Source organism: Peromyscus maniculatus, chromosome 8, assembly GCF_049852395.1.
Source record: "Peromyscus maniculatus bairdii isolate BWxNUB_F1_BW_parent chromosome 8, HU_Pman_BW_mat_3.1, whole genome shotgun sequence".
Classification (NCBI taxonomy): Eukaryota; Metazoa; Chordata; class Mammalia; order Rodentia; family Cricetidae; genus Peromyscus; species Peromyscus maniculatus.
Genome location: NC_134859.1, coordinates 97,524,311 through 97,542,252, shown reverse-complemented (window position 1 = coordinate 97,542,252; position 17,942 = coordinate 97,524,311). Strand labels below are relative to the sequence as shown.

Here is a 17,942-nt window from a genome sequence, read left to right as displayed (position 1 = left end):
ATAATATTTATGGAAAATTATTCTGATTTTAAAAACAATGATATAATTATATAAGTCAATTTTGAAATGTAATTATATATTAATTAAGTTTTGTAACTCTTTCAAGTATCCATCAAAGTGTTTTGAAAGAGTGATAGCAAGAATTTATATCAGAACAACCTGAAAAGGCAAAAAAAGACTCAGAGTAGGAATAGGTGAGGTCCACAGGTCTGGGTGGACAACAGGAGAGAGGACTAGAGGAGCTGAGTCTGAGGACAGTGGATAACATGTAAGTAAGAAACTCAAAATTAAAAGGCATCGCAGAAGAAAAATGCAAAAACAATAGTTAGTTCTTACTATGGTTTGGTTATTACTAGGCCATTACACTGTAGAAACATTTTCTAAATAAATATTTGTTAGCCATTATTCGCAACATTTCCACATTTTGTTTATATTTACAAATATATAAATCATGCAGTTAATTTTCTTTATCTTATCAATAACCAAAAAATTCACATTAGCCCAAAATTCTCTCATGTGTACTAGAATCAGAATGTTCATTTCTGTGCATGACTTTATTCATGCTTGTAATTTTTAATATCCCCCACTTTGATAATAGCTAGTGTTGTCTTGTATAGTTACATGTATTTATTTGTATGCCCACTGTCCATTTTTCCTGGCTTATATATGAAGAACCTTAATAACAAATAATGTTTAATATCTTTTGTATTAATAAAAATTTACAATATTGTATTTGTCTTGGAAAAATAATTTCTGCATGTGTTTTCATTCATTTACCTGTATATGAATTTGTAGATTTCAGTATCATGTTCAATTATATTGGCATGGTCAACTTATTTAAATTCATAACCATATCTGTAATTTTTACATGCCATATTAATAATTGTGTTTCTAAAATATTTATCTTCACTTGTCCTCATAGATATCTTTTAGTTTATTTTTTCAATTATTTGATTTATATTTTGTTGAAAATTCTATTGTATAAATTTTTGCAATTTTACTTTAAATTTTCATTGTTTATCAGTTTTCTTCTGAAGGAAAAAATTTTGATGTTTGAAATTTCAAAATATTTCTTCTTTTCTGAGCAAGACTTCTTTATTCATTATACTGATCTGATATTTTATCATTCTTGACTGATTAGATGGGGATGAACGCCGTCATTCTCTATTGTTTTTCTTGAATTCATCATCTTGTTTTCGACAAAAGACTAGTAGTAACAAGGTCATTGAGAGAGGGATAGACTCTGAGCTTCCTTCAGATGATTATTTTGAGCCTGTGGCTCCAGAATACCAAGGAAAAGAAGCCATCAGGTAAACACATTTGTAACTGTGCTAATATGAATAAAAGGCTAACGAATCATTAACTAACAGCTCTCTCTGGGTGGGTGGTAAACATTGATGGGGCAGGCATTGTCGTTATCAGCATCATTTTGAACTGTCCACACTCCACTGAAGTCACCTTTGATTACCTCTATGTGGTCTAACCTTGTCTTATCTTGTCTGACTTCCTGCTTCTATCTTTTGGGTTTGTTTTAAAACTTTCATTGTTGTTTTGCTTTTGTTTTTTGAGACAGAGTCTCCGTATAGCTCAGGTTGGCCTCCTACTATGTTTAATAATCAAAGATGAGCTTGAATTTCTCTTTCTCTTTCCTCCACTTCCCAAGTGCTGGGGATTGTAGGCATGTAACCTCACGCCTGGCTAAATATCCTTTAAGACAGAGAAATTGGATGTATGGAAGGCACACCAAAAAAGTGTTATGTGATAGTAAGGGCAGAAGTTTGAACATTTCCAGAAAAACTACAGAATGTCTGCCCCGAATGCAAATGATTCTTCTCCTCTCTGAAATCTGGAAAGTATTATTTCCTCCTAAATGGGAGCTTCTTTATTAAGATAAAATATTAAAGACTGAATGAAAAAAAGAAATAAAAAGGAAAGGAAAGGACATGCTGCTCCTAGGTATGGTGGAGGAGAAAGTTTATTGTAGACGTGTGAGAGAGCACAGCCAGAGGTAGGGACATCTGGGAGAGTGCAGAGTGGGCTTGACCAGACTCAGCTCCCCTATGTGAGGAGACAGGAAGGGGAAGGGGGAGAGGGGAACTAGGTGCTGCAGCCAGGTGGCCAAAGGTACAAAAGGGAAGGGTAACCAAGAAGTCTGGATTATATAGGGAAGTTCCTGACTGAGGGATTTAGGAAGAACCTGGGCTGGGCGGGTGCAGCTTTGATAAGTTAAATAGGTATCTCAGCCATTGTCCTGGGTTTGAAACTTAACAAGGGCCAGCTTCAAAGGACATGCAAAGCCAGTGGACATTATAATATACAAAGAAGTGCTGTGGGATGTTAATGTATGTCCTGTGGGAGCCCTTCTTGGGTTCCTTGTGGTGTTACCCAGCAGGTTTGCATAGAGGATGATTAGGACCATGGGCCTGAGTGCAGGTGTCTGAGATGGTCTGCACTTGGCTGTACTGGGGGATGGTCTGTATGTCAAGTTGCTCTGATTGGTCAATAAATAAAACCTGATTGGTCGTGGCTAGGCAGGAAGTATAGGTGGGACTAACAGAGAGGAGAAATAAAAGAACAGGAAGGCAGAAGGAGACGCTGCCAGCCACTGCCAGGACAAGCAGCATGTGAAGATGCTGGTAAGCCACGAGCCGCGTGGCAAGGTATAGATTTGTAGAAATGCGTTACTTTAAGATATAGGAACAGTTAACAGGAGGCCTGCCACGGCCATACAGTTTGTAAGCAATATAAGTCTCTGTGTTTGCTTGGTTGGGTCTGAGCAGCAGTGGGACTGGCGGGTGACAGAGATTTGTCCTGACTGTGGGCAAGGCAGGAAAACTCTAGCTACAAAGAAAGCCTTAAATAAAATTTCTGATGAGACTTAATCTCTTTTAAATTTTATTACTATTAATAGTCATATTGCTGTATTGTATAAATGTAAATATGAGACTAAAGCCAAATTGCAGAGACAAAATGAGTCTGGAACTAAAGTCTAAAGAATCTCATTTATTTTTTGTTTTAGAAGAAATAATTAATTGAAAATTATTTATGTATCTGAGCAGTCGAATTATTTCAAATGTTATTTGCTATAAAGTATTTTCTACATCCACCGTCATATCTGTCTGTGCTATTTTTACTTGTGCGTATGGGCTAATAAAATGCCTCTTTATTGTTTCAGAATAAGAAATATTAAAAAAGAATATAAAGGGAAGTCTGTAAAAGTGGAGGCTTTGAAAGGTAAAGAAAAATAGTCCATTCTTTACTTGACTTGATCAGTAATACCAAAACCTAGAAAACTTTCGGAGGAAAATGTAAATATACTGACAAAATAAAACAAGAGAAAGAAGCAAGAATCCAAGTAGCCTAGCTCAACCACCTGGAACTAATAATAATTCAGAATTTATTATAAAATCCTTCCAGATAGTTCATGGATTTATTAATTTACAAGAATGTGATCATACTGTGAAAAATATAGCTTTGTTTTGCTTTTTACAAGACTGTCATAAACACATTTTTATATTTGTAGTATCAGAAAAGAATGCTAGAATCTGATAAAATTTTTAGATTGTCATAGAATTTACAGTTTATTAATGATGTGTTAGTGAACTGAAATATTAACCAAAACAAGATTAATGAAACCTTTGACAGTGAATTAAACTAACAAATAAATATCCTATGACAAAGAATTTTTATGATTAAGCATATTCTAAGAAGTATAGTTTTTTTTTTTTTTTTTGGTTTTTCGAGACAGGGTTTCTCTGTGTAGCTTTGCGCCTTTCCTGGAACTCACTTGGTAGCCCATGCTGGCCTCGAACTCACAGAGATCCGCCTGGCTCTGCCTCCCGAGTGCTGGGATTAAAGGCGTGCGCCACCACCGCCCGGCAGAAGTATAGTTTTATATAACAAATATTGAGCAAGCATCAATTAACAGCTACATTTTGGAGGTTCAGTTGCTTTTATTAAAAAATTATTTTTAGGCTGGGCATGGTGGCATCTTTTTCTTTTCTTTCTTCCCCCCTTTATTAAAAATAGATTCCTTTCTCATATAATATATTCTGATTATAGTTTCCCTTCCGTCTACTCCTCCCAGTTTCTTTCCACTTTCCCTCCCATCTGGAACTACTCCCTTTTCATCTCTCATTAGAAAAGAACAGGCTCCTAAGAGATAACAACGAAACATAACAAAATAAAATATAATAAGATAAAACAAAAATCATCACATTGAAGTTGGACAAAGCAAACCGACAGAAGGAAAGAGCCCCAAGAGAAGGCACAAGAACCAGACCCACTCAGTCACACACTCAGGAGACTCATAAAAATATTAAACTGAAAACACAATAATATGTACAATGAGAACCCATGTCAAGTCTATGTTTGCTGCTTCAAATTCTGTGATTTCATAAGATTTTTACTCAGTTGATTTAGAGGGCGTTGTTCTAAGTGTCCTCCATCCCCTCTGGTTCTTACACTTCTTTTCTATTCTTTGGGGGTTCCCTAAGCTCTGAGGGGAAGGATTTGATGGAGACATCCCATTTAGAGCTGTGTGTTCTAAGGTTTCTCTCTATATATAATGTCTGGCTGTGGGTCTCTATATTTGTTCCCCTCTGCTGAAGGAAGAAGCTTCTCTGGTGATGGCCAAATAAGGCACTGATCTATACATATAGTAGAATATCACTAGGAGTCATTTTATTGTTTCATTTTTTTTTAAAACCAGTATTATTTGGTTTTTACTCTAGGCCTCTGGGCTACCTAGTCTCTGGTTCTTGGTCACCCAAGCAGTGTTGAGTATGATATTGGTTGGTTACTCCCACAAGCTTTGTGCCACCATTTCCCTAGCATATTTTGCAGGCAGGGCAGATTTTAGATCAAAAGGTTTGTGGGTGAGTTGTTGTATATATTTCTCTTTTGGTAGCCTGCAGAGTATATTCCCATACCAAAGACACTAGACCACAGAGGTGAAGTTTTTTTGTAGGCACCAGCTTGACCTCTCCATGTTCAATGAGTTGTGTTGGTGTTGTCTTCAGCAATGGGGCCTTGCTGTCAGTTTGTGGAGAGTAACTGATAGTCTTTGCAACAGCCTGTGTTGTTTGGAGATTTCCTTTTGACCCAACTCAATTGTATGTAACCCAGTCCCAGTACTGGAAGCTTTGTTTGAGGACAAGAGATGGCCAGATGGAACTATGTCTCCCTCATTGTTTGGAGACTTCATTAGGATCACCGTTATAGATTTTAGGAAGTTTCCACTGTACTAGGTTTCTATACCACCCCTCAAATGCCAAAGTTTAGCTGTCTTTCCCCACATTCCCTCTCTCAACCTCATCTCCCCTCCCACTCCATACCTGATCTTTATATATTTTGGATTTTAGTCCTCTATTTGATGTGAGGTTGGTAAAATCTTTTTCCATTCTGTAGGCTGCCACTTCGTCCAAATGACATGTCCTTTGGTTAGCACACATCTTTAATCCCAGCATTTGGGAGGCAGAGGCAAAAGGCTCTCTATGAGTTTAAGGTAGCTTGGTCTTCCTTGAGAGTTCTGGGCCAGTCAGGGCTACATGGTGAGACCATGTCAAAAATAAATATATAAAGAAATAAAATAAGACATGTGTTTTACAAAAGACTGAATCTTAAAAAGCTAAAGTGGATGGATCATAAACCCCACTTAAGATTGAGAGTTCTCTATCCATTCTGTTTGCATTGTGTTTATTTTCTAACAACTGGGCACATCTTAGCTCAGTATTATTTATTTCTCTGAGATTGAGTGTTGGAGAATTCAGTGTATATATGAACAATTTCATTTTACCTTGAAGTTTTTCATTAAATACCATCATTTCCTTCTTAAATTTGGCTTAGGATTTATTGAAGTAATTTTAAATTTAATTTAAAATTTCAGAGCAAATTATGAACTACCTTGGCACTTACCAGAGTCACAAACTTTGTGTCTTTAAAATTTTCTTCCATTTTCAAAATTAGTAGCACTTTAAAAAATTAAAGCATCGTGTGTCAAGACATAAAAAAATATGCAAATGTTCCAGTTGGAGAGTTTCCATGTGGAATTACTCACTGGAAGGCCAGGAGGGAGTTGCTCTCTTTAGGCCTTCTTTTCTTGCAGCTGCTCCTTGTGGCCATTCTGGATCAATTTTGAGAACCTGGTTTTACAATTCCTGTGGCTAAATAATATTGCATTGTATCAGTAACAGGATGAGTGCAACAATCACACCAATGTTTGACATTTAGTTTATTCTAAGTCTTCACTATCCTAAAAATACTAAAATGAATATTTGTTCAATCTCTATTAAGGTCTCCAGAGGATGGGTTTATATGAGCAGAATCACTGAAAAGATCAATATTTTAAAGATTCCTGACTCATTTTAAATCACTTACCTCCAAAGTCATAAAAACCCATGCTTATAAGATATATATATATATATATAACAATGAATTATGCTAAGAACTTCATGTGAAAATTTTTATATTTAGTTTTATGAAAGCCAAATTATTTCTTTCACACTTTGCTGATGAGGAAACTGAGTTTTATATTTAATTATTGCTGTGATGAGATCAGTTCCAGGGTAGCCAATGCCACTTTCCTCTTGCCCTTGAAAATGCTATTATTATTTTATTGTATTTAATTTATTTCTTAATTAATCAATTAGTGTGTGTGCACACACGTGCATGATGTGTTTATGGAGTGTGTGTGAGGGGGCGCATGGACCCCAGTGTTTAGGTGGAGGTGAGAGGATAATTTTCTGAAATTGGTTCTCTCCTTCACTTTTACATGGGTTCTGGAGAAAAAACTCAGGTTTCCAGGCTTCCTCAGCAAGAGCCTCTACCCACTGATCATCTCATTGGCCCATAACTATGTATTTTTTATTTAATTTAAAAACAACAAATATTCCTGGCTAGCCAAGGCTACACAGCTACATGTTGTCTCAAGATGTTTAAATAAAAACAAAACACAAATATAAAAGTTGCTAATGTACATTTTTGTTGTGCAACATCTTGGTTTTTCTTTCTTTTTTTGTTTTGTTTTGTTTGAGACAAGGTCTCTCTTTGTACCCTTGGATGTCCTGGAATCTCTATGTAGACCAGTTTAGTCTAAAATTCTTAGAGATCCTTTTGTCTTCTCTGCTTCCTAAATGTCTGGATTAAAGAAATAAAACTCCATCACATCCAAAGCAACATTTTTTTAAGTTATTCATTTTTTAAAAAATTATTCATTTGAAAGGAAATTTATTAATCTTTATTTTATAAATATTTTGGTACCTTCCAGACATCTGCTAGTCTCTGGATTCTAAACCAATACCATATTGTATGTATTTTACCGAGGTCTGTGTGTCAGTGGCATTGTTTAAGTTACCATAGTTCTTCAGAGTGTTATGTAAAGTTTCCATAAATTCATCATGAAGTTCAGTTGTCTTGTTCTGTGTGCAGGACTAGCCTTGTCTAGCACTCTATTATTGATAATGTTAATATCTTATACTAAAACAGGCTTGTTCTTTGATATATATGAAAGTCAAATCACAGCAATTCTGGGCCACAGTGGAGCAGGAAAATCTTCATTACTAAACATCCTCAGTGGATTATATGTTCCAACAGCAGGTAAGCAAAAAGCAATATCTCAAAGACAAGATATTTAATAAGAGAACAGGGGTAGATATATGCCTGTCATTTTAAATTCTGTGGTTTGATGGGTATAATAATCTTTATCGAAAGTTGCTTCTGGAACTGTATGATTTTGAATATACTTCTCCCTTTCCAGATTTCATGGGAATCACTAGTATCTCATTGTGTGTTATCTCAGAGAAAATATATTGCATAGTGTGAGCATGTACTTAGGCTAAGACTAGTAATTGTTAACAAAATTGAATTTTATATATTTATGAGCATATGCCATGATTTTATTGAATGAGATCTTTAAATATAAATGAAATATGTTACCCTGCAACCTTAAAGTATTTTAACTTCTACTTTTTAGGATTAGTCACAGTCTATAATAAAAATCTCTCTGAAATGCAAGACTTGAAGGAAATCAGAAAGATAACTGGTGTCTGTCCTCAACATAATGTTCAATTTGATGCACTCACTGTGAAGGAAAACCTCACCCTCTTTGCTAAGATAAAAGGGATTCTTCCACAGAATGTAAAACAAGAGGTAGACTGTGTGCTTGTATTATCTGAGCTCCCAACCATTCACTGTATTCAATCATACCACAGAATTCTCTCAGCCATTTATCTTTGTATGAATGAAATTTAGGCAAGGAAATCCCATAAAATTGCCTTCTTTAATGGCCAGTTAAATTTGTAAATGTGGATCATTTTGTGTTTTGGGCTTTGTATGTTTCTTGTATAGGTACAACAAATTATATTGGAATTGGACATGCAAAATATTCAGGATAACCTTGCTGAACATTTAAGTGAAGGACAGAAAAGAAAGCTCACCTTTGGGATTGCCATTTTAGGAGATCCTCGAGTAAGTAAAAGCATGCATGGGAAGAAAGGGTATTTTCAGCAAGAGCCTTGCTCTTCTGCTACTAATGGTGGCAGTGGCAGAGCTTTGAAAGTAGTGTATCAGGTGAGAACCTGCTGTGTTTGCTTCTACAAAGACATAGTACAGTTAGAGTTATTTGTTGTGTTTTACTTATTTTCCATGCTATTATGTGGAAATAGTCAACATGGAGGAGTCACATTTTGACTAACTTTGTCCTCTATAGATTTTGCTTTTAGATGAACCGACTGTTGGACTGGATCCCTTTTCAAGGCAGCGTGTGTGGAGTTTCCTGAAGGAACGCAGGGCAAATCGTGTGATCCTCTTCAGTACTCAGTTCATGGATGAGGCAGATATCCTTGCTGGTAACTGATAATTATATTTCAGTGTTGTGATGAAAACTTTGGGAAATTTATATGTCACATTTATTCCTAGGGTAAGAAACTTGTTCTCATTACCTCAACTCCAAAGCAGTTTAGAGGATATTGGAGTCCAGTCCTGTCCTAGAGTTCTTCACTGGCTGTACATTTGTTGTTGGATTGTGGCCAGCAGTGAAAACTTGTGGTGACTTTTTCAGATCATGTTTACTTAAACTCCCAAATCTTTTTTTTTTTTTTTTTTTTTTTTTTTTTTTTTTTTTTTTTTTGGTTTTTCGAGACAGGGTTTCTCTGTGTAGCTTTGCGCCTTTCCTGGAACTCACTCTGTAGACCAGGCTGGCCTCGAACTCAAAGAGATCCACCTGCCTCTGCCTCCCGAGTGCTGGGATTAAAGGCGTGCGCCACCACCGCCCGGCACTCCCAAATCTTTAATATATGTTTACTTGAAAAATAACTGCCTGTTCCTTATCATTCAGGTATACTCTTATGTAATCTGAAATGATAACTATTTTCCTGTTTAGGAAGTGCAAGAGGAAGCTTAAAATGCTTAGTGTTGGGAGCTCTAATCACATCAGTTTTATGATGTATTTCAAATTTTTCAAAGGTCCAGCAGGCATGGCTATTTCTCAAAGGGCACTTCTCCTTTGGAATTCTGAGCTTTTATTTCTCACCTTTCTTTGCTAGAGAGACAAGAAATGACTGCTAATATTCCTTCACGTTTGCTTCCTTTTACCCAGACAGAAAAGTGATCATGTCCAATGGGAGTCTAAAATGCATGGGTTCTTCTATGTTTCTGAAGAGAAAATGGGGTCTTGGCTATCACTTAAGGTAAAGAATTTCGGAGAAAACACTAAATAGATATTTTAAAAGGTCTGTTTATTTTACTTGTGTCTGTATGCCACATGTGAGAAGGCCAGAGGAAGACATTGGGTTGTCTTGAGCTGGAGTTGTGAGCCACCAGACTTAGATGCTGGAAATGCAATTTAGTCCTCTGGAAGAGTCTCAAGTTCTGCTAACCACTGAGACATCTTTCCAGCCCAAAGTAACTGTTTTAAAAGTGGTATACCAGGGGTGGGACATTTCTGAGAGAGAATAGGTCTCAAGTTTTATCTCCGACAAAATGAATTGAGAAATGTTTAGTCTAATTTCTTGGCTTCTGGTAATCTGTACTAATGTCAACTCTAGCAAAATTTCTACTTTAGAAGCCAAAGCTGTCTGTTCACTATGGGAATACTTTATTACTTTCTAGTTTGCTGTTCTGTGCAGCCTCAACTTCAACATTTTCATTCTTCATTTTCCTCATTGGGTTCACATAATATTGCAGTATTTTCATTCTTTCTTAAGAATCCAAGGCAATACTTTCAGAAACCAGTATTAGCAGGGAGCAAATATGGTTCCAAAGAATTTTGACAACTGTGTCTAAAAAGAAACTGAGTGTAGGCTAAAAAGAATTCTAAAAGGCAAAAACCTACAGAAAAGTAAAACAGAAATGTCTTGATAATACACTAATTTCTGATAGTCCACTGCTATTTCCCTATGAAATCTCTTGTTTAACACCATCCTAATTGTCTGCTCATCTTCATAGTGTGTACATAACATTCACTACAATGAGAATGAATTGGACGGCAGCTATGCTCACCCCTAAACCACCAACGCTACTCTGAGCATGCGTTTGTGTATTTGTAGTTGTTCAGAGTTTGTACATATTCTGTGTTTAAATGACAAAATTTTCGAGTTGGTGGATTATTGTTATTATTACTCATTTTGCTTATTTCATAAAGCTAAGAAAAGTAATATTGAAAGAATTTTTTGTGTGGTAGCAGTCTAAAAATGTAATTATTTGTCATTTTTTGGAACTATTAGTTTGTTTATGGATGAAACATGTGATTCAGAGCAGATAGCATCCTTCATCAATCTTCACATCCCTGATGCTAAACTAAAAGCAAAAACCAAAGAACAGCTTGTGTACATTTTGCCTTTGGAAAGGACAAACAAGTTTCCAGGTAACATATATGACTGTGATGGGATAAAATTAGAGAAAAACCTTGAATTTTGTTATAATTTTTGTTATTTAATGGATCTAAACTTTGTCTTAATCTATTATTCATCAGAATTTAGAAATGAAAATTTGGGTGCACTGTATTTATTTGGTTATTGATCAGTGGAAGCACCAGAGGGGAGGAAACACGCAAGAGGAAAGAGAAAAAACTAGGAAAACGTACATTATAGAGCAGGCTACCATGATAGGCATCGGAACTGTAGTACCATTGGAGGAAAATGAGAGTCAGTGTCCTCACAGTTACACCATGGAAGGAAATGGAGAGACTGAGCAGAGTGTGGTTAGGAACGGGTGAAGTTGCAGGGCAGATAAATGGCTCATGGAATTGAAGAGGCTTTGATTATTTGATTATTCACATAATATTTAATTCCAAATACATTGAAAAACCACAAAAAAAAACATCAAAGAGGAAGGAGCTAATGTATGACTTGTATTTTCATTCTTGGAATAAAGAAGACCACTCTAGAGACAGGTGAACAAGAACAGACCCTAAGAGACTAGCTATGGCGCTAACTCAGAGGCCCAGAAGGTCTTGACCTACCACAGTGCTAATAAAGATGGAAGAGAGTAGGTGTCTGTAAAGCACCTTGATGATGAAGCTGAAAGGTCTGTCTTATGGGATGCATGCAGAGTGTGACCTGTAGATTTTGGCTTCGATGAGTGAATAGAAGACAATGATATTTATTATAAAGTAGTGCATAGACTAGTTAGATCACAGTGAGAAGAAAGTATCAGTGTCCTGTTTTAAAATTCAACCTGGGAACATGTTTTGATTTATCAAAAGAGACTTACAGTATGTACCTATACATAGGACATTGGAAATCAAGGGACAAAATGAGGCATGAATCTGAGGCACTTCAGTATGGATTAGGAACTGGATTTGTGTGTGGGTGGAGCAAGAAGGTTGTTTAGAACTGAAACTCTGAGAGAAAGCAAAGGAGAAGTCATGAAGGATGTAGGAACTGAAAGCTCTGCATGTAGTTAGGTGGAAATGAGATGTGATTAGTCACCCCCTTTTTTTTTCTGCTGATCTGTAGCCACAGCCCAAGTAAACTGCTTTGTTAAAGACCAAAGGAAAAGAAAAAAGAAAGATGAAGAAAGGGAGAGGGAGTAACAAGGAAAAAGATGAATTTAAGACTAAATTAGAAAGGGGATTTGGTGGGGTTGGCGAGGTGAGAGGACCAGGAGAAGTTGGACGGAAGAGTGTGGTTGAATATGGAAACACATTGCATGCATATATAATAATTTTCAAAGAATAATTGAAATATTATATTTGAAAATAGTAGAAATAAAGACTTGTTCATCAAATGTAAAATATGAAAGTCTTGGTGACCTAGAAGAGAGCAGCTTCTGTGGAGGGGAATGACATATATGAACCTGAACTGTTTGTAAGATGTGACAGATTAAATGTGGACAAATTTTTGGAGCCAAACTTGTATACAGAGAGGGATGGGAGGAAGCTATTATTTATCTTTGTTTGGTGGATACCATAGCATTCTGCCTGACCCAGCAGGTATAGAAGAAAATTATGATGGAAGTGAAAGGAGTTCACTTTGAGAGATCCTGGGGGATAAAATTCAGAGCATAAGTAAAAGGGGTAGCCTTTGAAGGAGCAGTTGCAAGAGTTACACGCATCCAAAAAGAACCCCAGATATGGGCAGAAGCTGACCTGGGTTTCTTGACTGGTGGTAAACAAACAAACAAACAAACAAACAAACAAACACTATAGTCTTTATGACTGCTGATATTTCCACAGAGAAGTTTGTAGGAAAGTAATAATCTAAGAATACAAGATAGCCCGGCGATGGTGGGCAAGCCTTTAATTCCAGCACTTGGGAGGCAGAGCCAGTGAATCTCTGTGAGTTCAAGGCCAGCCTGGTCTACAGAGTGAGATCCAGGACAGGCACCAAAGCTACACAGAGAAACCCTGACTCAAAACAAAAAAACATGAATACAAGATAAAGTGAGACACCTTGAAAATGAAGTTTGACATAATAATTTCTGAGAGTGGTTTTTTCCTTTAAATTATGATTATATTCCAAAGATATGAAATTTCTGAACATTATTAAATATCATATTTAAGATATATGTTAATTTATTAGGGTTAGTATATTTATATTGTTCTAAAACTTTATATGTTCCTTCTGTTGACTTAGACTTCTTCAGAGATCTTGATAAATATTCTGGCCAGGGCTTGATGAATTATGAAGTTTCCATGTCAACTCTGAATGAAGTCTTCATGAATCTGGAGGGAGAATCAACTACCAAACAAAGTAAAACTATTTTTATAAGTCACAGAATCAATTAATAAATGACTATGTGTCAAATTAGCTTTTATGACTTTTTAGGGAATGTGACCCACTGTAAATTTGACATGGGCTGTTACATTTTCTGACACCATCAGTTCAGCTAGCCACAGGTCCATCTTTAGGTGTTGATTCTAACTACTGGTATTGCAGCAGTTCTGTCTCCTGATATTTACTGTTTCTTGGTCACTTGGAAATTGTGAATGTTCTTGATCAAAGTCATGGAGTCTGAGCATCACTTCTTATAAAAATTATTTCTTGCTTGTTAAGTGAAAAAGGCCTAAATGGAGAGAGTTTTTTTTAACCAACTTCCAGGTAATTTAATGGGATATAATAGCTGTCATTTTGGAGATCTTCCTTTTACAGGTAGTTTAATCAATGTGGATAAATATTGGGATATACCCATAGCTCCCTCCTGTAATAATTCTTCTAACAATTGTGATTGACACCATTTTACAAATGAAGATTTCTGATTGAAGAACAGTTAGATGATTCTTCCCAAGCCAAGTCATGCTGCTTATAGCTCACAGATCTGAGTAGCATAGATATGTTAAGTATTTTCAGAGCTAATGATCCTTTCCTAACAAGTCCAGATTATGGATGCCTTAGTAGTAAGTGTTTAAGCATCAACAACTGCTGATCCCTGCATTATAATGCAAAACATTTTTTATTAATCTTTAAATTTTCATTGTGTTGGAAATATAAAATATAACTATAAATAAAAAACACTGAAGCCAGTGATAGTGTATAAGCTTCATGAGAGAATGCAAATGTTATTTAAATAATTACTTTGAATAAAAATGCAAAGTAAGATCAGACATAAAATTATTTTATTAGATATTAAAATATTTACAATTAGAAAAGTCTATTACACCTTAGGATGATATTTGTATATGTGTGTGTTCATACAGACTTTGAGAAAAGAGAAACAAGAAGAGACTCAGAAAGCTTAAATGAAATGGAGCCAGCTTGTCCTTCTCTTTCTGAAGTGCAGAAGACTGTGAGTGTCATGAGCCGCTGGAGAATGCAGGTCTGTGCAATAGCACGGCTTCGCATCCTAAAACTGAAACGAGAGAGAAAAGCATTTTTGACCTTGTGAGTATCAGAGTACCATCAATTTTTTAAGACAAAAAAATTTAAGGTTCTAAACTATAAGGACACCTAAATGTAAAGCACAGTACTTAGCATTCCTGCTAGAGAAGAAATTGATACAGTATTGATTTTACTGACAGTGGGATTACCTGTATATTAATTCTTGATTGGGCTTATGAATACATGCTGTTTAGTTTTTGGGGTGTTTTTTTTTGAGACAGGGTTTCTCTGTGTAGTTTTGGTCCTTATCCTGGATCTCGCTCTGTAGACCAGGCTGGCCTCGAACTCACAGAGATCTGCCTGGCTCTATCTCCTGAGTGCTGGGATTAAAGTGTGTGCCACCACCGACTGGCCTGCTGTTTAGTTTTTGTAGTGAGATTAAATGTTTATTTAACGATGCCTTTTAGTACTGTGACATGTTGAAATACTACTTTTAGAACATTAACACTTAAAATTATAGTTGTTATAAAGTAGAATTAATATCTAACAAACAGTTGTAGGCTATATTGCTGAGGACAAATTGCTATATCGTCCTATGGTAACTTTTCTTTATTGTTTAGTCTATTGATTCTTGGAATTGCACTGTTCCCATTGATTATGGAAAAGATGGCTTATGCTGTGATAGTGCAAAAAACCAACTGGGAATTTAAACCGGAATTGTATTTCCTGTCCCCTGGACAACTCCCTCAGGGTCTGCGAACAAGCCTATTGATCATCAACAACACAGGTGAATAGAGATCAGCATTTTAATGCAGAAATAAATCTTTAACTGTTAAAGAGTACATGAGGTGGGCAGAAGAAAAACGTGCATTTATAGAAAACGGCTTGTGAGGAGCAGTGCAGTTTCTCTGATTTTGGAGAGGACAAGGCTGGTGGGAACAAGGGACAAGGGACTTGTCACTGTCCAGTCTAACCTCCGTCCTTTACACCTGACAGCCATAGCTGTTCTGAGAGAGAGAAATAAGCCTTTATCTTAGCTGAAGACTGTCTTTAGATCTCTTTGTTCCCACCTCTTTGTTACTTACCCTGTATCATGTATACAGTACATACTGATTGACTTGCAAAGATGACATGTCTACACTTCATGCTCTTGAATGAAATTCAAGATTCAGGAATAGTTACTTTGTTATAACTATTATATCAGAGAATGGGTAATTGTTGTTTGGTTTGGTTTGGTTTAGTTTGTTTTTTCGAGACAAGGTTTCTCTGGGCAACAGCCCTAGTCATTCTGGAATATGCTTTGTAGACCAAGCTGGCCTTGAACTCACAGAAATTTGTCTGCCTCCCAAGTGCTAGCAGTAAAGTGTGCACTAGCATGCCTGGTAGTAATTATTTTATAACTGCTTAAGTAACTAGAAGGAAAGCTTTTGTTTCTTCTGAAGATGTTAAAACATTCACAGTAGCCGTCTTTTCTTAAATTTCTTGCTGATTCCCATTTTCACAGGTATTTTTGATTCAAGATTGTAAAGTGTCTTCACTTTTATTCTTCATTCTTTTTCATTTCATGCTTGGGAAGTAAATTTTCATGTTTGTTTAAAACTGAAAGTTTTGAATAATATGTTATTTCCTAACATTTAGAATTGTCCTTTGCCCGTCAGATTGTTGACCTCTCATAGCTTATTCTCCATTCAACCTGAGGGTAATACACTGTATTCATTCATTCCCACCCCCCTTGTGCTCAGTTGTCAAGTATTTTGGGGATTTATTCTGTTATATTTCTTCCTCCTCTAAGTTTCATGTGATTGTTAACAATGTGCTCATCTTTTCACATGAGAGAAGACTGACAAACCTTGTTTGGTTTGTATGAATGTGAGCTACCATTATTGTGCCCTATGTGGAATGGAGTTGTGATGTGTGACTGCCCCAGGGGACATGGAAACATGGTTTTCTATGTGTGTCCCATCCCATTTTAAGGAACTTAGATTTGTTTGAAGTTTAATCCTATTTGTCCAATTCTAGAGCTCTATGCAGAAGGAAGGGGCTCTTTTTTTGTCCATTATGCTTTTCTTTGATTGTTGCTTGGGGCTACTCCAAGTCTTGCCCTGTTGTTCTTCTTAGACATCATCCCTTATATATGAGGAGTTCCCAGAGACGACTATAGCAGCTGTCACTGTGTGGAGCATGGACGGCCCTTGACTGCTCCTCTTGCTCCAGCTCTACCTGGATAATAATGACCCTGACTGTGGCTCAGAGCATGCTTTGATAACTCAGTTATCCCCTTGAATTTTGATGTTGTAGAAACTGGTTTCTTATTATATCTTTTTCTCCTGTTTGCACCAGGCTGTGGGTTTTTCTCAATTTTTATTTCTCTCTCTCTAGTAGTTTCACCCATTTTCTTCTTTTAGAATACATAAAAAAAATTTTAATTTGATGGTGGTACTCTTCTAATTTCTCAAGAAAGATACATTATGAAATATGTATGCAAATGTGGAAAACATGAATTGTATATACATTTTTATTTTTAATTTTTGGTAAGAATAGGGAAAAGAGGAAAATGTTATTAAGCTGAATAATCTGTAGTATTTCTCATATTAATTTTCCAGAAATTTTAAAATTATACACAATATTAAAGGAAAAATTACAAAAACAGAATTATTTTGTTTCACATATCACATATTAACTTACATTAGGAGAAATGATGATATTAATTCATCATTATGTAAGATTTACTAAATAGAAGATGGATGAGTGAGTGATTTGTCTTTTTAGGCCAATAGTATTATTATGTTGTATATAAAATACATCTCTTATGGTATACTAGGAATGTTAACTTTGTAGGGATCATAAACAATCTGACTTGCTTTCACATTGCCTTCTGTTATTTCAATCATAATAGAATCAAATATTGAGGATTTCATACAGTCACTGAAGCATCAAAACATAGTTTTGGAAGTAGATGACTTTGAAAACAGAAATGGTACTGAAAGCCTCTCATACAACGGAGCTATTATAGTTTCTGGGAGACAAAAGGTATGTTTTCCACACATACTCAAACACAATATCAAAAGGCTACATTTTATTTTTTTCAAGACTTTGGAAAACTAGTGTATAGTAACTCGACTCAGCAAAATATGTGAGTACATATTGAATAAACTATGATATTTTGGTGAAACAATATTTTAAATTAAGTAATTTTGCATTAAAAGGGAATGAGTGTGTTTCTTAAACTAAATGACTTATTATACAACAGAATCATTAATGTAATTATGAATTTAATCTTATTCGACAATCAAGTGAATGATATTTTATATATTGAAAAAACACATTAAATTCTGTAATGTCCACATGAAATCTAAAATAGGAAAATATTCTCCATGTGCTATCTTCATATATTTCAAGTTAAGTGAAAGCCATTGGGGAGTCTATCAAGGAGCACATCTGTTGCAAATACATCCTAATTATAAGAAGAACTTGAGTCTCATTTGCATTTCAGTAAAGTTAAGAGACAAAACTAATCAAAAGTATGCCTTTCTTTCCTGCTACAAGTAATATGAGACTAAACTAGAAGTCTTAAAAGATTTCTCATTGAGTTCAGTTTTAATACATTGTGAAAAATGGCATCAGTTTTTGTCAACTTTGGGAAACTACTTGCTTGACAGATGCTTGGTGTATCTTGTAGATTTACTA

General features: G+C 35.7%; 1 protein-coding gene across 4 annotated transcripts in view; it reads left to right on the top strand.

Annotated features, from left to right (window-relative positions):
- Positions 1-17,942, top strand: part of Abca6 (ATP binding cassette subfamily A member 6) — a 71,286-nt gene that overhangs the window by 19,598 nt on the left and 33,746 nt on the right. For 3 of the 4 annotated variants that reach the window (XM_006970459.4, XM_076543651.1, XM_042283042.2), the window contains 12 exons: positions 1,142-1,310; positions 3,176-3,234; positions 7,486-7,596; positions 7,973-8,148; positions 8,347-8,466; positions 8,708-8,846; positions 9,596-9,686; positions 10,722-10,861; positions 13,074-13,190; positions 14,135-14,318; positions 14,876-15,042; positions 17,152-17,285. In XM_006970459.4, coding sequence (XP_006970521.1) covers positions 1,142-1,310; positions 3,176-3,234; positions 7,486-7,596; positions 7,973-8,148; positions 8,347-8,466; positions 8,708-8,846; positions 9,596-9,686; positions 10,722-10,861; positions 13,074-13,190; positions 14,135-14,318; positions 14,876-15,042; positions 17,152-17,285 — 1,607 coding nt within the window. Of the gene's footprint in view, positions 1-1,141; positions 1,311-3,175; positions 3,235-7,485; positions 7,597-7,972; positions 8,149-8,346; positions 8,467-8,707; positions 8,847-9,595; positions 9,687-10,721; positions 10,862-13,073; positions 13,191-14,134; positions 14,319-14,875; positions 15,043-17,151; positions 17,286-17,942 lie in introns of those variants that run through there. The other variant, XR_006074999.2, reaches the window with a different exon arrangement.